Source organism: Ctenopharyngodon idella, chromosome 13, assembly GCF_019924925.1.
Source record: "Ctenopharyngodon idella isolate HZGC_01 chromosome 13, HZGC01, whole genome shotgun sequence".
Taxonomy (NCBI): domain Eukaryota; kingdom Metazoa; phylum Chordata; class Actinopteri; order Cypriniformes; family Xenocyprididae; genus Ctenopharyngodon; species Ctenopharyngodon idella.
Window position 1 is genome coordinate 13945337 of NC_067232.1, and position 16288 is coordinate 13961624.

Sequence of the window (16288 nt, forward strand, 5' to 3'; positions counted from 1 at the left end):
AAAACTCATGCATCAACTTATGTATATCCCTATGCACTCGTGTATTTGTACTTATGTGTATGTGTAATATACACATCACTTGTCTTATAGTATTTCAACAAACCCATCATATAATATAAAGACATCATAGAAAATGACAGAAAATGGCGTTAAAGTATATTTTATTTGTTCATATATATATTTGTATAAGTATCCAAAATAAAGAAAAATATAAAATAATGTGCATATACTTTACATATTACCTTTACTTACTTATTTACTTTTACTATTTATTCCAAAAATAAAAGGAAATTTATTCTGCAAAACATTTAACACTTTGTCAACAAAGTCAATAACTCAAAAATCATACTCAGAACATAATGAAACATAAAATAATAAGCACAATATGAAATAAGACATTTAACAGATTAAATATACAAAGTGAGGAATGCTACAATGAAAGATTAAATAAAGTTGTTGTTGTTGTTGTTGTTGTTTTCTCAATCAAGCTGTTTTGAGTCCCATTCTCCACTCTAGGCATGACGGAGATCAAACTGCTGCACTCTGTTTGTGATGTCATCCAGTAAAAACAGTTAAGAAAAACACATTACATATCATGATCATCAGGGTTCGTTTCCTGAATAAGCCCATCTTTGGACAGAAAACAGTAAGAAGCAATATCACTAATAAAATACATAAACTCTCCGGACACAGAAAGCTTATCAGACTGAGAGAGTGGTTGAATTAGGATAGGTGATAAACAAATGCTGTATTAATCTGAAAGGATATGTCTGCTGGTGAGCGCCTGTATGGTGTTGTGAACCTTCCTCTGAAATGCGATTTGAGCCTCACACATGCAGGCATTCTCAGTCAGATCTCCTCTTGCCTCTTCTGAAAGAGAAACAGACATGTTTTATTGTATACTTAAAGCTGAAGATCTTTCATTCACTTCCTCAATTTATAACATCAAATTACATCATTGATACAGATAATATTACTGCATGTATAATGAGAATTTTATAAACAAACTCTCACCAGACATTCCAAAACACACATCTTATCTCATTAAACACACTTATTTATTTAAATTGATGTCTGATTTTGTTAATGTATTTATATAGTATTTAGTTTGAGCCAAAAACAAGTTCTACAGAAATGATCTGGATGCATTTCTTTAGAATGCATCAAATTCTTTACATGCATCAAATCTTTCAAATAATTTGATGCATATTTTTATGACAAACCGTTGGTCTGCTTAGAGCATGTTTTCTTGTCAGAGTTGATAACATATCCCTCTCTGCACTTGCAGAAATAAGAAGCATTGTTGTTGACACAAATATGTTCGCAGTTGTGCCCAAATGCACAAGCGTCGAAACCTGCAAAATCAGCTGAATGAGCAAAAATATGATCATCTTTATCACCAAAATCTTCTATATATACACTATATATCTTTTTATTTTGATTGCCGTATGATTCTAGATTAAATTAATATCTGATCCAATTGTTTTTTCCCAACAAAAGAGGCTCCTTATTCTCTTACCACAGAGTGTCTCCCTGAACTTGGATGCGAGCTTCTCAATCACGCCGTATGTTTCCACATAGAACACATGGTCATCGAGAGGCTGACTGGCCATCAGTTTAAGAGACCGCATATCTGCTCTGTCCACTCCAATGGCGTATATTTCAATCCCAGAAGCTCTTGCTGCTGCTGCAACCTCTTCAACTTTATCTTGCGGCCTTCCATCGGTCACAATAATGGCCACCTTACCGATGTTCTTTTTTAGTGGCCGGGCCCCAGCAGTCTCTGTAAAAACCTGCTCCATGGCGGTTTTGATGGCCAGGCCAGTCATGGTTCCCGTTGAGAGCGGATCGATACGGGAGAAGGCCTGCTTGACCTCAGCCTTACTAAAGTACTTTTTCAGAAGGAACTCAATGTTGACGGTGCTGGCATAGTTGATCAGGGCGACTCGTGTGGCATCGGATCCGATATCTAGAGAGTTGACCATTTCAGAGAGGAAGATTTTGACCTTCTCGAACTCTGCAGGACGGACGCTACGAGAACTGTCGATGATAAAAACCAGGTCTAGAGGACGGCTTTTGCAAAGCTCTGCTGGAGCTGTGAAAGAGAAATGATTCATTAATACTGAAAATTAGTGTCACATTATTAAATGATTTTTAAAAAAGTGCAACGTGTGATGCTGAAAGAGATTAATATGTAAAAATGTTGTTTATTTATGAAAAAGAAAGACTCCTTGGTTAGCTGTGACTGAAAAATGGAAAGAAACTGATTCCGTTAATTTCATTTGTGACCCTGGACCACAAAACCAGTCACAATTTTTTGAAACATGAGATTTATACATCATCTGAAAGCCGAAAAAATAAGCTTTCTATTGATGTATGGTTTGTTATGATAGGACAATATTGGTCAAGATACAACTATTTGAAAATCTGGAATCTAGGGGTGCAAAAAAATCTAAATATTGAGAAAATCGCCTTTAAAGTTGTCCAAATGAAGTCCTTAGCAATGCATATCCACTCACAAAAATACATTTTTGATATATTTACAGTAGGAAATTTACAAAATATCTTCATGGAACATGATCTTTTCTTAATATCCTAATGATTTTTGGCATAAAAGAAAAATCGATAATTTTGACCTGTGTTACTTATGACTGGTTTTGTGGTCCAGGGTCACAGTTGTGCTAAACAAAGTTAAAATTGTGCTTATGTGAACAAAAAGCAGAATATGAGGACAATATACACAAATAGCATTAAGGCGATAAAGATGTATTATTACAAATCATTCTAAATTTTAAAAACATAGCAGAGTCTACACCACAACTATAACGATAATAACAAAGGAACGATATTGTTGATGAACGATAAAAACATTGACAGCCAATCAGAATCCATCCTGCTTTAAACTATTAGAGCATTTAAAGCAGCAGATGACATAATTGCAGCATGTGCTTACAATAAACAGAACGTTTTTGTTTCTTGTTGTGGACGCTAATGGCTATCGTTATAGTTACAGTTCTTAGTGAGAACAGGCCAGTTTTACTAAAGCTAAATTAGTGGGGGAAAAGGCCTAATTAATGCTATTTGAGTAGCAATATTCCACAATCCTGCTTGTTTAAAGCTAAACAACCTCATTTTTCATGAATTTTCCTTGAAGAGAGAGAGAGAAAGAGGAGAAAATTATTAAGAGGGACTGAAGAGGACCAGACGGGTCATCTGCACCCGATGGGGTGGGATTGGTCTACCTGGGTCAGTGGGAGGTTCGGCAGGGGCAGTTGTGCCACGAGGGGTACTGACCGGCTGTGGAGTGGTTGTAGTGGTTGTAGTGGCTGTAGTGGTTGTAGTCTGTGTTGGAGGTGGCGGGGGGTGGGTGGCTACCGTGGTGAGTGGCATGGGCACTGTAGGGGCAGGTGACACCACTGGCATTCTGGGCGGTGTGGGCACAACTGTCCGGACAGGTTGGACAGGTGACATGGGCTGGACAGGTAAGACAGGACGGTGGTAGATAAAGGGAGGCCCCTTCCAGGGCGGCCGCTGGTGATGATGTTGATGAGGGTTGCGATGATGATAGCTGTAAAACCTGTGATTAAAGCCATGAGCTTTGTTTGGTTAGAGAGAGAGAGAGAGAGAGAGAGAGAGAGAGAGAGAGAGAGAGAGAGAGAGAGCAGGTGAACAGATACATAGAAATACATAGGAGGAGAGAGAGAGAAAAAAAAAATGAATCCATAGACAGATGAAAAGGAAAAAATAGAGGAGAAAGACAGTTTCAGAAGGAGAAGGAGGGAGAGATGCATTAAAGTAAGCCGTTACTCTGATGGTTTAAAGCAATATGATACTGATGTGGGTTTGTGAAGACACTCTTTGATTGTTAGCAAAAGCATGAGCAAAGTCAGTGCCTGTTCAGAAGTTCTCTGTGAATATATCCTGTCAACCTGAAGGAGAAACATGCTGTAGCACCAGATCCACTTCTCATATGAAACAAAATACTTTTTATTCAGGGGATAGAAATAGATAACATTACTAGATTAAAAGGTATGACACAGTCAGAAATTTAAGTACAACTTAACAAGCGATCCAGAACTTATCATTTTGAGAATGTGAGAGAAAAAATGAAAATAAATAAATACATAAATAAGATTTTTAAATAACAATAAAAAAAAAAACAAGGAAAAGTGTTTTTGATATTTCATTTATTCCTTATAATATGTCAGTAGAACCACTGGTCACAGTTTTAGAAGTCTAAGGTCTCTGATCCGTCACTAAGCACTTGGCACTTAGTGGGTACAAAAAAAAAAAGCTAATAATAAGCCTACTGTAAAATGGAATGTCTAGCTATGTGTAGATTACATAATTTCATGGGACTACAGTAGGTTGTTTTTTTTTTTTTTTTTATTAGTACACTAATGCAATTTAATTCTGTTTCTCAAATACCTATAAAGAATTTCACTCACTAGTTTTTTATTTTTATTTTTAAATAATACTCAGGGCTTATATATTTTAAATATCAATTTAAATCAAGGTTTTAAAATAATTACAAGCGCATATTTTTTATATAATAATAATAATAATAACAGTAATAAAATAATTACCTCCAAAGTTGATGGAGTTGCCGTGTCCAGGCATATTATTGGGGGAGAAGTGAGATCTCTGCAGGTTCGCGTACAACTGGTTCTGGTTCCGTGCGTAAGGGCCATACGTGCCCTGCACCTCCATTAAAAATGCAGACAGACAAAATACATAAATGCAAATAAAGAACGTCATGTTGATGAAGATGGATGCAGAAGTGTCCGTCCTTGTGTGTATTCCGCCTCACGGTGAGAGTTTTGACTGGAGGAGGCACTCACATGATGTTTTAAAGACGCTGACCCCCAGACGTCCAGCGCCAGCCACCAATCCAGAGAAACAAGTGCGTTTAACTGGGCGGGCGTTTAGTCTTCTATAATGCAGAATACACTAGAACGGCAAAGATGGTACAAATCGTGCACAAAGAATTCTGGAAATTCTGTGGAGAAAAATATACTAATGTTTATTAGCTAATGTATATATTATATAACTTTAAATTATGATATCACCCTGTCCATTTAATATTATTCTGCATTGTGTATACTAATTCATCCCGACTGTAGAGGGCGCTGTAATAAGAGCACTACTATAGCAGCAACGATTGCTGGTTTGTTTTTACTGTGCCCGTTGGTCAGTTCGAGATTAGAGAATCAAGGGGAGATCACTCAACTCAAATAGGTAAAATTCTTCTTAATGTCGTTGTTGAACACAAAAGTGTTGTTTTTACATTTGTTGCTGGTTACGTATTCTTAGTATAGTATTGGCGTGAGCAGTGGAGTGTGCTAGAAGCTATAAGTTGCTTGTCGTCATGAAAGTGAATCAGATTTTTACAAATTATATCATGCTGTTCCTTATGTAAGTAGACTAAATATCATTTCAGTTCGCACTTCAAAATAGTTATTTATTTTTGAGAAGTGTACGGACAAGTCGTTTGGCATTATATAAGAAGTTTAGTTAACATGAAAGCCATGTCATTAGTTGTCAGTGCTGTCAGCTGCATGTCTGTCATGTTTACACCTTAGCCAGAATTTATGTGTAGAAATTCAGCTGAGATTCATTTTAATACGACATTTTGACATTTTGTGTGTATTGTAATGTAATGTATGATGTTAAATACAAACTACAAACTGCTCCAAACCTGTACAAAATACACACTCTAGACTTATGGATTTTAACTTTAAAAAATATCAGCATCACTTCTGCATGTCTTCTTACTGATGTATATATTTGTTGCTATATCCTGCTGAGACCCAGGGGGAAAAAAGTAAAAGAATTTAAAGATTGCAGAATTTAAAACTAAAAAAGAATTTAGTGTTTTTTTTATTGTCATTATATTGTTTGGAGCATAAGAAACAAATGGGGGAAAAAAAAAAAACATTTTAGAAAATATATATTTTATTCATATGTTATGCGATGTCCACTGTTGTGACTTCGTTTTTTCAAAAAATAACAAGGCATGAATAGACTTGTATAGGCAAAAAAAAAAAAAAAGTGTGTGTGTATATATATATATATATATTATATATATATATATTTTTTTTTTCCATTCACCAATCCGTTTTTAGGTTTCAGGATTTTCTTTAACCAAACATTGTATAAAGACGATTCTCAACTATGTTATGAAAGATATAACAGAATGATTTGATATACTATTTTACATTATGCGATATGTATGAAAAAAGGGCCGTAAGTTCACATTCTCTACAATGCATATATATATATATATATATATATATATATTTATAAGTTGTGAATTATGTACATGGAAGCTCCTTTTCTACTATTAAAATGCATTCTAGGATGCACCTCATTAAGATTTAGAGAATTTCCAGTGCATTTAGAGCGCAATCTAGGCAAAGTTTGGTGACTTTGATTAATGTAAATTTTGCATGCATACCTAGAGTTGCACGATTCTGGATAATTGAGAATCACAATTTTTTTGTTTCAAACAGAGATCATGATTCTCTTATGATTCTGAACAGACAACTAAATAAAATAACATAACATGTAATTTACTAGACTAGAGGTTCTGAGAAAATGTTAATTATTGCAGTCTATTTAAAATGTTTAATCAGAATCAGAATGAGCTTTATTGTCAAGTATGCTTAAATATACAAGGAATTTGTACATATAATAGACACACACACACACATATATATATATATATATATATATACATACATACATACATATATACATACACTATAATATGTATGTACAGGTATGTTATATACAGTGCAAGGGAATGTAAGAGGTATGGTATGCAAAATAAATATGAGTACAAATAGCATTGTGTATTATAGATGTTTGTTGCCCAATGGGGGCATTTAACTGTTCATGAGGTAGATTGCCTGAGAAAAGAAACTTTTCTTGTGCCTGGCTGTTCTGGTGCTCTGTAACGTCGACCAAACGGCAACAGTTCAAAGACGAAGTGACCTGGATGTGAGGGGTCCAGAGTGATTTTGCTAGCCAATCTTTTAATGATTAATCTGCATCTCTAATGTTACCCTATTTCCATTATCTTTTCCCCTTGTTTCTGTGTTCAGTGTAACAGTATGCAAAGTCTGTCAGTGCAGGCACTGACTCTGCGACAGCTGGGCAGACTGAACTCTCTGCAGCTGCTCTCACCGTGCCATGGCTCCGGCCTCAGCATGTGGTGCCCACGGACGTTACATGCTCGTCAGCTGTGGGGTTCAGCCACTCCACAGACGCACCGAACAGCTATGTGGCAAAGATCATGGGATGCTCGGCAAAGCTGGTTGCTCCACCAAACACGGCTCAAGAGCACAAGAAAGAAAGGGAAGCAGAAAGTAATGCAGCAGGAGGAAGAGGAGGAGGAGGAGGAACAGGAGGGTGCAGAGGCTAGTGATTATGAGGACGAGCTTCAAGATGACCCAGGCCTGCCAAAAGACTACAAAGACCATGAAAAAACTGTCCAGTCTCTACGTTTCGATCTGGTTTTGAAGGCTGGATTGGACATTGCACGACAGTAAGTCAGAAAAACCGCTCATCATGTTCAGAGATTAATTCTGACACAGTTGCAAAGTGGTTTTCAGTTCCAATTGCAGTTATGATTATGTAGTTTAATCTATATTTAGACTGTAACACTTTGAAACAGATCAGCCTTTTGTTATTCAGACAACTTTTTGTTTTACCTCATAAAACCTCTTCAGAGAATGGATGAATTTTGTATACTTTCTTTGCTCATATTGCTCTTATTTTTTCTGTACTTTAAGTGTGTGGTGTTTTGACCAGAGGCAGTGACTAACATACACCAATTATCTTTTTTACAGTGGTGTGGAGGATGCTTTTTATAGCCTCAAATTGAGACTGAATGGTCAGAAGCTCTCAAAAAAGAGCAAAATGGTGAGTCAACGCCCCCTAGTGTTATAATCAGAACAAACTTTACTCATAAAATAAGCAACACCAGCTGAACAAATTATGGACACAATAAAGAAACTTGCCCTTCTTGTGGTAGGCTTCCCGTTACTGGCTTAACTAAATTTATCTGAGTAGTGATTAGTCTAAGCAAAAGTGGCACCTTAAAATAACAGTCTGCTGCCTCCTACAGGTTAAAGTGGGGGATACACTGGATCTGATTCTAAATGAGGACAAGGAAATGGACACAGTCTTGCTGAAAAGAGTGATCTTAAAAAAGGTGGTTGGAGAGACAAAAGATGCAGAAAAGCAGAGAGTCATTCTAAGAAGCTGGAAACACCTACAACTTCCCAGAAAGGATGTGTACAAGCAGTGAAGACCAATTCTATTATGTGTTTGATAGGTGAAAGGTCAGAAACTGGGACAAAAGTGGTATTTCCTATTTCATTCTCCAGCCGTTTGATTCAGTGTTTTCTCTGCACAACAAAAACTGAAGGTCTTTCTCACATCTGTTCACTTGACAGTAGTTCTCATACTAGTTAGTTCTCATGTTCTCATACTACTTGCAGATGTTTTTATGAACTTTACAGGTCACAAATGGAACACAAACACATCCTAATGTTTAGAGGTGGTTTGTGTTATATGCATTTTTTTTGTATTTTTATTTAGTATTTACTAGTTTCACAAAAATACCATTGTGAGATCAGATTGCGTTTGGGATATTAAATGTTTTCAGGATTTTTGATCCCGTTTATAGCTTATTTAGCTTACTATTGTCTTTATGACATAGGTAGATTTTCAGTGAGCAGTCTTCAGAAAAGGTACTGAGAGCCTCTGCATACAACTGTACTTAACAGAGCCAGATTAAAAAAGAAATGTTTTGCACAGCATGTTTGCAGATTATTCAAAAGTGAGTCCAAACCTAAACAAATACAGGTTCCAAAACTGTATTGCTTACTTTTTTTCTTCATTATGATGACCAGTGGTGGAATGTGTAAAGAACACAAATTTGATCTTGATAAACATCAAAGATAAACGTATCTGTCTTAACTTAGTTTTTTTTAAGGTTTTCTCTGAGGATAAAGGGCTCCCATTGACCCTGACTGTGTATATGAATTATAATAAAAGGATCATGAAACCCATTTTGGCTAGGAAGTTACTTTTTATTTAAAAATATATAACATATAACCTGGTGCTATAGTTTAGTACAGGTGAATAAGATTGACTTCCTATAAGGCAGGACATACTTCAATATGTTGATAATTAGAAAAAGCCAGTGCTTAAACATTGCTACAACTTAAAACAATATATATCTTAATATATATATCTCTTCTCTGCCCTCATCCCAAACTAAAGTAACCTATTATTTTTTTAAAGAACTAAACGTTTACATTTAAGTTGATTTAAGGCTAACTTTAGCTTATCTATTAATCATTAGAATAACATCAATAATATTTTGGCATATAAATAGTAACACTAATATCTGTCATGTGATAGTGGCTTCAATCACAAACCTTTCTGTCACCTACTATCCCATCCTGTTTAAAGGCCATGGACATGAACTGCACCTCAAACAAGGACAAGTTTCAATATGCTTCAGCTTATGGACTTGTGCAAATAACAGGTATGTTGTGTAAAATATAGGAAAACAGGTCTGCACTTTGCAGGAACATTGTTTAAGAATAAGTCACAGTGTTGTTTGATCTCTTTGCCTTCTTTAGAATGTCACATTTCTTGCGATTGGGGCGCCTGCAGCGCTCGTCAATGCTTGGCACGCATTCATAGTGCCATACCTCCTCCATTTTGTCAACAGGGTAGACGGCCTCCACGTAATGACGAATAAGTCTGAGGCGCACAGGGTCTAGCTGTTTCTTGTTGCAGGCCCCAGAGTGGTTGTACTGCAGCCTTAAATTTTCCTGTGTGAAAAGCTCTGGGAAGAGACGGACGAGAAGGCGAGCAGCAAAATTTCCTACAGACAGACTTTGTTGGACAATCTCCCTCACTTCAGCATCTGTGAGCAGGAAGTCAGAAGGCACTGGGAAGTCTGGGGTGGACACCGAAAGGTCCTCAAGAGGAATTTTGCAGAAGTCTTTGCTGCTTTTCTCCAGGGGTGAAGACAGGACTTCAGAGTCCTCTTTCACACGATCTGAAGAGAGAACGTTAATTAGGCCAGCAGTTAGCATAGAGTCTTTTGGGTCAGGCTCTTGGTCAGGCGAACAGGCCTTCCGTTGTTGCTGGTATGTACGTCGTTGGTCAGTATCCCGTCGCCTGCAACGCTCATCAAGTTTGCCGACAAACTCAAGAGTCCAAACACGGTCGTTCTTAGCTTGCGGGTAGAGTAGCTGGACATAATGTCGGATGAGATTGATTCGTATAGGATCCAGCTGTTTCTTTCCTAGAGATCCGCTGCAGTTGTAGTATTTTCGTGCATTCTCGTAAGTGAAGAGCTCAGGGAACATGAGAACCAGGAGACGAGATGCAAAGTTCCCAATTGATAAACTGCATTCGTAGTTGCTTTTTAGCTGTTCCTTAGTAAGTAAAAACTCCTGTGGAACATCAAAGTCTGGAGGAGGGATCTGTAGTTTATCGAAATCTACAGGCTCGAGCCATGATTTTTTAGACCTGCGATTTGGTTTCTCGTAATCACACAGGTCACTGATCTTAACAATGGAGATGTTATCAGGGAGACGGGTGGTATCATACATCTCTCGGTTGTCACGACCACTGCCATTTACTGAAGTGTTCTCCAATGCTTCCTCCATTCGTTGTACACACAACTGCAGCCAGGTTTCCTCTGGGATATCAGGGAAATTGGCCTCCATGTATTTTCTTATAATTTCCAGTCTGTCCGAATCAATGATCAACTGTCCAATGCTGTTGTGGCCCTCTGGCAACTTGCCCTCCTCAAACACCTCTGGGAAGAGTCTGTTCAACAAAAACACGACAAGCTCCTCTGGGGAAGTTAAGTCTTCAGAGTCGTCACCAGCAGTCTCATGGGGGTCAAACACTATATCTGAGCTGACATTATTGGGATGAACATCATTGTTATCTCCAGAGTTGAGGGAAAGACTCTCGTCCTGGGCATCTTCACTGATGAAATGGAAAGCGTGATTCGGTTCCATGTCAAACCCGACAACCATCGGAGCCTGTTTGTCACACATCTGACCACTCTCCATGTCCTTCTGAGCCCAGAAACGATTCAAGAAATCATTGATCTGCAGCAAGCACTCCGTCTGCCAGACATTTTCATTTTTCACCAGCGGGTAGCAGACTTCCACATAGTTACGTATTAACTGAAGGTGCAATGAATCTAATGTCCGTTTAGTTGTAAGGCTGCAGCCGTGCGTGCATTCCTTTGCTGTGAAAAGTTCTGGGAACAGTTGAACGAGGAGTCTGCAGCCAAGCTCGCCCGCAGTGGACGTTTGCTCCATCAGCTGGGTGAGCTCATCACTAGTCAACTGGTATTCAGGAGGTGGTTGAAATTCCATGACCATCTCAGAGGGCTTCATCTGCTTTTTAATGCGGGTCACTTCCAGCGAGAGCAAGTCCACCTTACTGTGCAGCTGGGTCATACTGGAATTCAGTGTGTTGAGGAGGAAGAACATCTTCTCGATGAGCGGGTAGAGGTGAGAATCCAAGGCAGCAGGAGACCCCGTGACCCCCACACTAGGGGAGGCCTTAAACATGTGATGCTTTCTAGAATTGCCCAGTTTTTGGAAGTGGACACCATTATGGCTCGCTCTGACTCCATTGTGGGCTCCGTGCTGGTCTAGATTGGATGCAGCTTTACGCTCAGAAATACGATGTGTGATGCTGTAGAGTGGTTTCCTGTATGAAGAGATGGAAATCTGCTCCTGAGGAGATAATCTGTGACTGTGAGAGCATGACCTGCTTCCATCATCTGAACTGCCGTCAAGATGTTCTCCTACCTGGAAAGTAAGTGTGAAATTTGGCTGTTAATAGTTTGCACCAAAAGAAATGTCAGACCAGACATCGTCTGTTCTTTAACAAGTCTTGACCAATTATATCCCAAATACAATGTTTAACCTGTAGAAGAACTGAAGTTGTGATTGTAACAAATGTTCCTTTTTATTACAGCCATTTCTTCTTACCTGTGTTGTCACCTTGACCCTCTTCCCACTAGTGGGCTGTTCCACTTCAGGGCCTGCGTGTGCAGCTGAACGTTTTGTAATGCGCTTAAAGAAGCTCTCCATCTTTCCCTCTGAATTTTCAATAATGTCTTCTGCATCTTTCTCGACTTTAACTTCTGAAGAAAAACCCAAGTTTTCATAACTATTCGAAAATGCTGATAGACATTATCTCACAACTCTGCACAACTTTAAAGGATTAATTCACTTTAAAATGAAAATTACCCCAAGCTTTACTCACCCTCAAGCCATACTAGGTGTATATGACTTTCTTCTTTCTGAACACAATCGGAGTTATATTAATAAATATCCTGACGCGTCCAAGCTTTATAATGGGAGTGAACAGGGGCAACGAGGTTGAAGCTCCAGAAAGTGCATTCATCCGTCTAGTGGTTAAACGGATCGTTGTTGATCCGTGATCCGTACGGACCAAGCACCACGGTTCGGCACGCATGTGATTCGCGGATCAATTGCAAGTTTAACCGCAATAGAGTGAAAGGTTATTATTTGCACGTGTTTTGTCTTGCTAGTTTACACATTAAATAGATATAAAACCATTCCAGCGCTAGAAGAGGCAAAAGAGGATTTAATACGGTATCGCACGCCACGCTGTTATCGGTGCACACACGCACATACATACAAGGCTCGCGCACACACAGAAAGAGAGAGGCGCGTTTCAGATAGCTCGCAAACTCCAAATTGATTTCTCTTTCGCATCCTCAATGCACTTGGATGGACACATACACGCATTATGTCAGTCAAAATACTCCTTTTGGCAAGTATTCTCGTAAACACATTCGGTTATGTCTTAATTGAACGAGGTGAGAATTCGGATGTGTATCTATCTGATGTGTGAGTGCATGGGGTCTTACTGTTAAAGTGACAGCAACCTATAAATACCTGCTGTTGTCTGTCATGTAAATCAAACAACATAACACAGCTTTAACAAAGATTAATCTATATTAAATTTATACAGTGTCATTTTACATTTAATTATTACATTTCTGTACACGAAAATTAATACTACAGTTAGACCTTATACTTTATTTCATATACAACTTCATGTTGTATTTATCTATGCTTGTAATTGGTGTACAGTATTTGTTCTTTTTACAGTCTGTTCACTTGCCTTTAATAATGTATTAGTTAGGCTAGTAGTTTCTGCTGTGGTATCAGAGTAGTTAAAGTGGGCTAAGTAATAAATGCAAAGTTAACCCCCCCCCCCCCCCCCCCCTTTTTTTTTTTTTGTGCTGATCCAAAAAATGATCCGATCCGTGACTTAATAACCGTGATATAATCCGAACCGTGAGTTTTGTGATCCGTTGAACCACTACATCCATCATAAACGTACTCCACACGGCTCCGAGGGGTTAATAAAGGCCTTCTGAAGGGAAGCGATGCATTTGTGTAAGAAAAATATCCATATTTAACAAGTTATAAAGTAAAATATCTAGCTTCCGCCAGACTGCCTTCCATATTCAACTTACAAAATAAGCCTAACTGACGTCACGTCAGTTATGCCTTTTTCGTAAGTTGAATACGGAAGGCATAGGACGTAGTGTAAGCGTTTTGAACTGCGAGAGGCGTTACACTTTCTTCGTAAGTTGAATACAGAAGGCGGTCAGGATATTTATTAATATAACTCCGATTGTGTTCATCAGAAAGAAGAAAGTCATATACACCTAGGATGGCTTGAGGGTGAATAAATCTTGGGGTAATTTTCATTTTAAAGTGAACTTATCCTTTAATGAGTTGACAGGATACTTGTTTACACCTGGTTTTAATATCTGTCTCAAGTGATCTGATCCCAAATGATCAGCTGAGACAGATGAACATTTACAGCTGGTAGTAACATGCATCGCCTTTGACTATTTGAATTTACATTTTTATCTTTATCGGGCACTTGAATTTAAAAAAGAAATGATGATGTGCATGGATAAATTTATAATAAACACTACAAAATTAAAAAGAATAAGAATTGTCCATTTTGATTTCATGGTGACTTTACAGTTGCATGAAACCAGCTTTAGTTTTAGGGCAGTGGTGGATTTTACAGGTGAGCATTTACAGTACAAATGCAATGTTATGTCTTTTTGACTACATCTGATGTTCTAACTCTGCTAAATGTTTTTGATTATACTTGCATTTACTACTGTATACTTGATTTCTGTTTCAGATGATCCAATCACCAGTGATCCTAATACCAATTACACTTTCAATGCAACATCTCCATTTGATGCCAAGGTAAGTCAGTGCATTTCACTGGATCGTTTAATTTGGGCTGTTTATTTTGATGTGATGCATGTTAGTACACAGAGAAAATTGTGAAGTTCAGTGAAGGTTCTCAAGGGGCTTTTAGTGTGAATTTACATACTTTTATCAGGCACTTGTCCTTCTGCATTAACCATGCACACAGAAGAGCTCATATCCTGGGAAGAGACACACAAGACCCATGACTGATTATTACTGATATTATGTGATAATCACACATCTATCTGACCACACACATTTCTCTTGCACGTTTCCTTTACACTTGTCAGTCACAGCAGCTGTCCGGGGAATGAAAGTTTATGAATATCTCACTAACACATTGACAAAAATCTTTCTGTATAATGTTTTTTTTTTTTTTTTTTTTTTTTTTAAAGTGGAAGCATTTGTCCTGCTGAAAGACAGTGAAGTCAGTATTACTCACGACTAATAACAAATGTCATGGCAAGCGTGAGATAATTATGGTGCGTGTTAAACTAAACATTCCCAGAGTGAATTTTCTCCACGTTGAAGTTCTGTGAGAATGTTTTCCTATTTGTTTTTCATGTCTTGCACCGTGAAGTCTCGCCAGAGCACCGGAGAGGCGCTGCTTCACCGTACCGACCCCCGTCCACCGGCTCCACTTCCTCATTCTTCCAGTGGAAACCCCACGGATCGGTACAACCGGGGAGACAGACAGACAAGCGGCTCCCTGCTGCGGTCCTTCTTTGGACTGCATACGCCTTAAGGAAATAATGTACACTTTATGTTTTTTTACAGTAATACGGAGACCTGCCCTTCTCTCTCGTGTTTCCCCTCCCTCCCCCGTGCGCAACTCTCCCTCTTGCGTGACGCGGCAAGAAAAACATCCACCGATGAGTTTTCGCTCCGTCTCCCGCAGCACGGCGCGCATAAACTACCTGCGCGGCTGAAAACAAACTCACCTTTGCGAGGCCGGGCAGCTGTGTGCAGTAGGTTAGGAGGCATCAGTCATGGTCGCGTGTTTAAATCCAGTGGATTTGTCCACGGGTAACTGTTGTCCGTGTTTCTCTCCGCTGCTTTTTTTCTCTAGTCAGTGCCCTCTCGCGTGACGTGACGGTACTGTGTCATTTCCGCACAGCTGTGGGTTTGCTGTGGGTTTTTGCCAGCCCACCCCACGTGAATCCCTGAGCTGCGGCGCCGTGGCCGTGAAATGCGCGAGGTGCGCGCTGTGGCGTGGGACTTCTCGTGACTCGCAGTCATTTCGGGAGGCCCCACGAGTGTAGAATCGCCCGCGTCATAGACCAGCGTGACCACACAAATTTACCTCACAGTAGCCTACATAGGTGAATTTGTTTTAGAAAACTTTTAATAACTATGGTTTATGTAGGCTTAAACAGCTAATTTTGCACTTTGTGTATATAATGACTTCAGAATTAATAATGAATGTGAATATAAGATAGCTATTCTCTCTATTACGCAAGATACTGCTTTTATTTTGTGCATGAATTGCTAATAGTGCATTCTGTTGTTTTATTCTAAAACATTGATTTGAAGGTGGTGCGGTTTAATAAATGACGTTGTGCAAATTCTAAGTAAAGAGATTGGAAATGTAAGCAACACCAAGAAAACCAAACGATAGGCTACCACGAATTGTTTGGGTGCACTTTGTCCTCATAGAAGGGTTTACATTTAATATTTGGTTTGCAATTCGCTATAGGGTTTTTTAAATTATTCATTTACTAAGGCTATATTTGAGGGAGCAGATCTTCATAGATTAGTATGGGACTCGACTCACAAGTATTAAGTTTTTTTTTATAAAACTAAATGTTGCCCCAAAAATAAATGTTATCGTATCCGTAACATTCAGTAACATTTCTTTTTTGAGTTTGAACGGACTAAAATAGTTGATGCATTTCACACAGATGTAAACCCAGAGCCGCATTTTGAACAAAATTGTAACCTGAAATAAGGTT

At 38.6% G+C, this 16288-nt stretch overlaps 3 protein-coding genes across 7 annotated transcripts; 1 reads left to right on the forward strand and 2 right to left on the reverse strand.

Annotated features, from left to right (window-relative positions):
* Positions 1–144: 144 nt before the first annotated feature.
* matn3b (matrilin 3b) lies at positions 145–4998 on the reverse strand. Of its 2 annotated transcripts, XM_051917214.1 has the most exons (5): positions 4587–4998; positions 1520–2095; positions 1224–1355; positions 769–870; positions 145–562 (listed from the first exon to the last, which is right to left on the reverse strand). In XM_051917214.1, exons 1-5 carry the CDS (start codon positions 4756–4758, stop codon positions 513–515), a joined length of 1032 nt encoding a protein of 343 aa, XP_051773174.1. In that variant the 5' UTR covers positions 4759–4998; the 3' UTR covers positions 145–512. The 2 variants fall into 2 exon arrangements, with proteins under 2 accessions (XP_051773174.1, XP_051773175.1); XM_051917215.1 differs by lacking the exon at positions 1224–1355.
* Positions 4999–5104: 106 nt separating this feature from the next.
* mtres1 (mitochondrial transcription rescue factor 1) lies at positions 5105–9080 on the forward strand. Its single transcript, XM_051917216.1, has 4 exons — positions 5105–5238; positions 7107–7549; positions 7854–7926; positions 8132–9080. Exons 2-4 carry the CDS (start codon positions 7116–7118, stop codon positions 8312–8314), a joined length of 690 nt encoding a protein of 229 aa, XP_051773176.1. The 5' UTR covers positions 5105–5238; positions 7107–7115; the 3' UTR covers positions 8315–9080.
* bend3 (BEN domain containing 3) lies at positions 9081–15653 on the reverse strand. 4 transcript variants are annotated; one of them, XM_051917212.1, is made up of 5 exons: positions 15278–15652; positions 14910–15076; positions 14461–14515; positions 12051–12205; positions 9081–11867 (listed from the first exon to the last, which is right to left on the reverse strand). In XM_051917212.1, the coding sequence occupies exons 3-5, from the start codon at positions 14510–14512 to the stop codon at positions 9615–9617; spliced, it is 2460 nt and encodes an 819-aa protein (XP_051773172.1). In that variant the 5' UTR covers positions 14513–14515; positions 14910–15076; positions 15278–15652; the 3' UTR covers positions 9081–9614. The 4 variants fall into 4 exon arrangements, with proteins under 4 accessions (XP_051773172.1, XP_051773171.1, XP_051773170.1 ...); XM_051917211.1 differs by having other exon boundaries at positions 14461–14635; positions 14674–15076; XM_051917210.1 differs by lacking the exon at positions 14910–15076 and having other exon boundaries at positions 15278–15651.
* Positions 15654–16288: the final 635 nt, after the last annotated feature.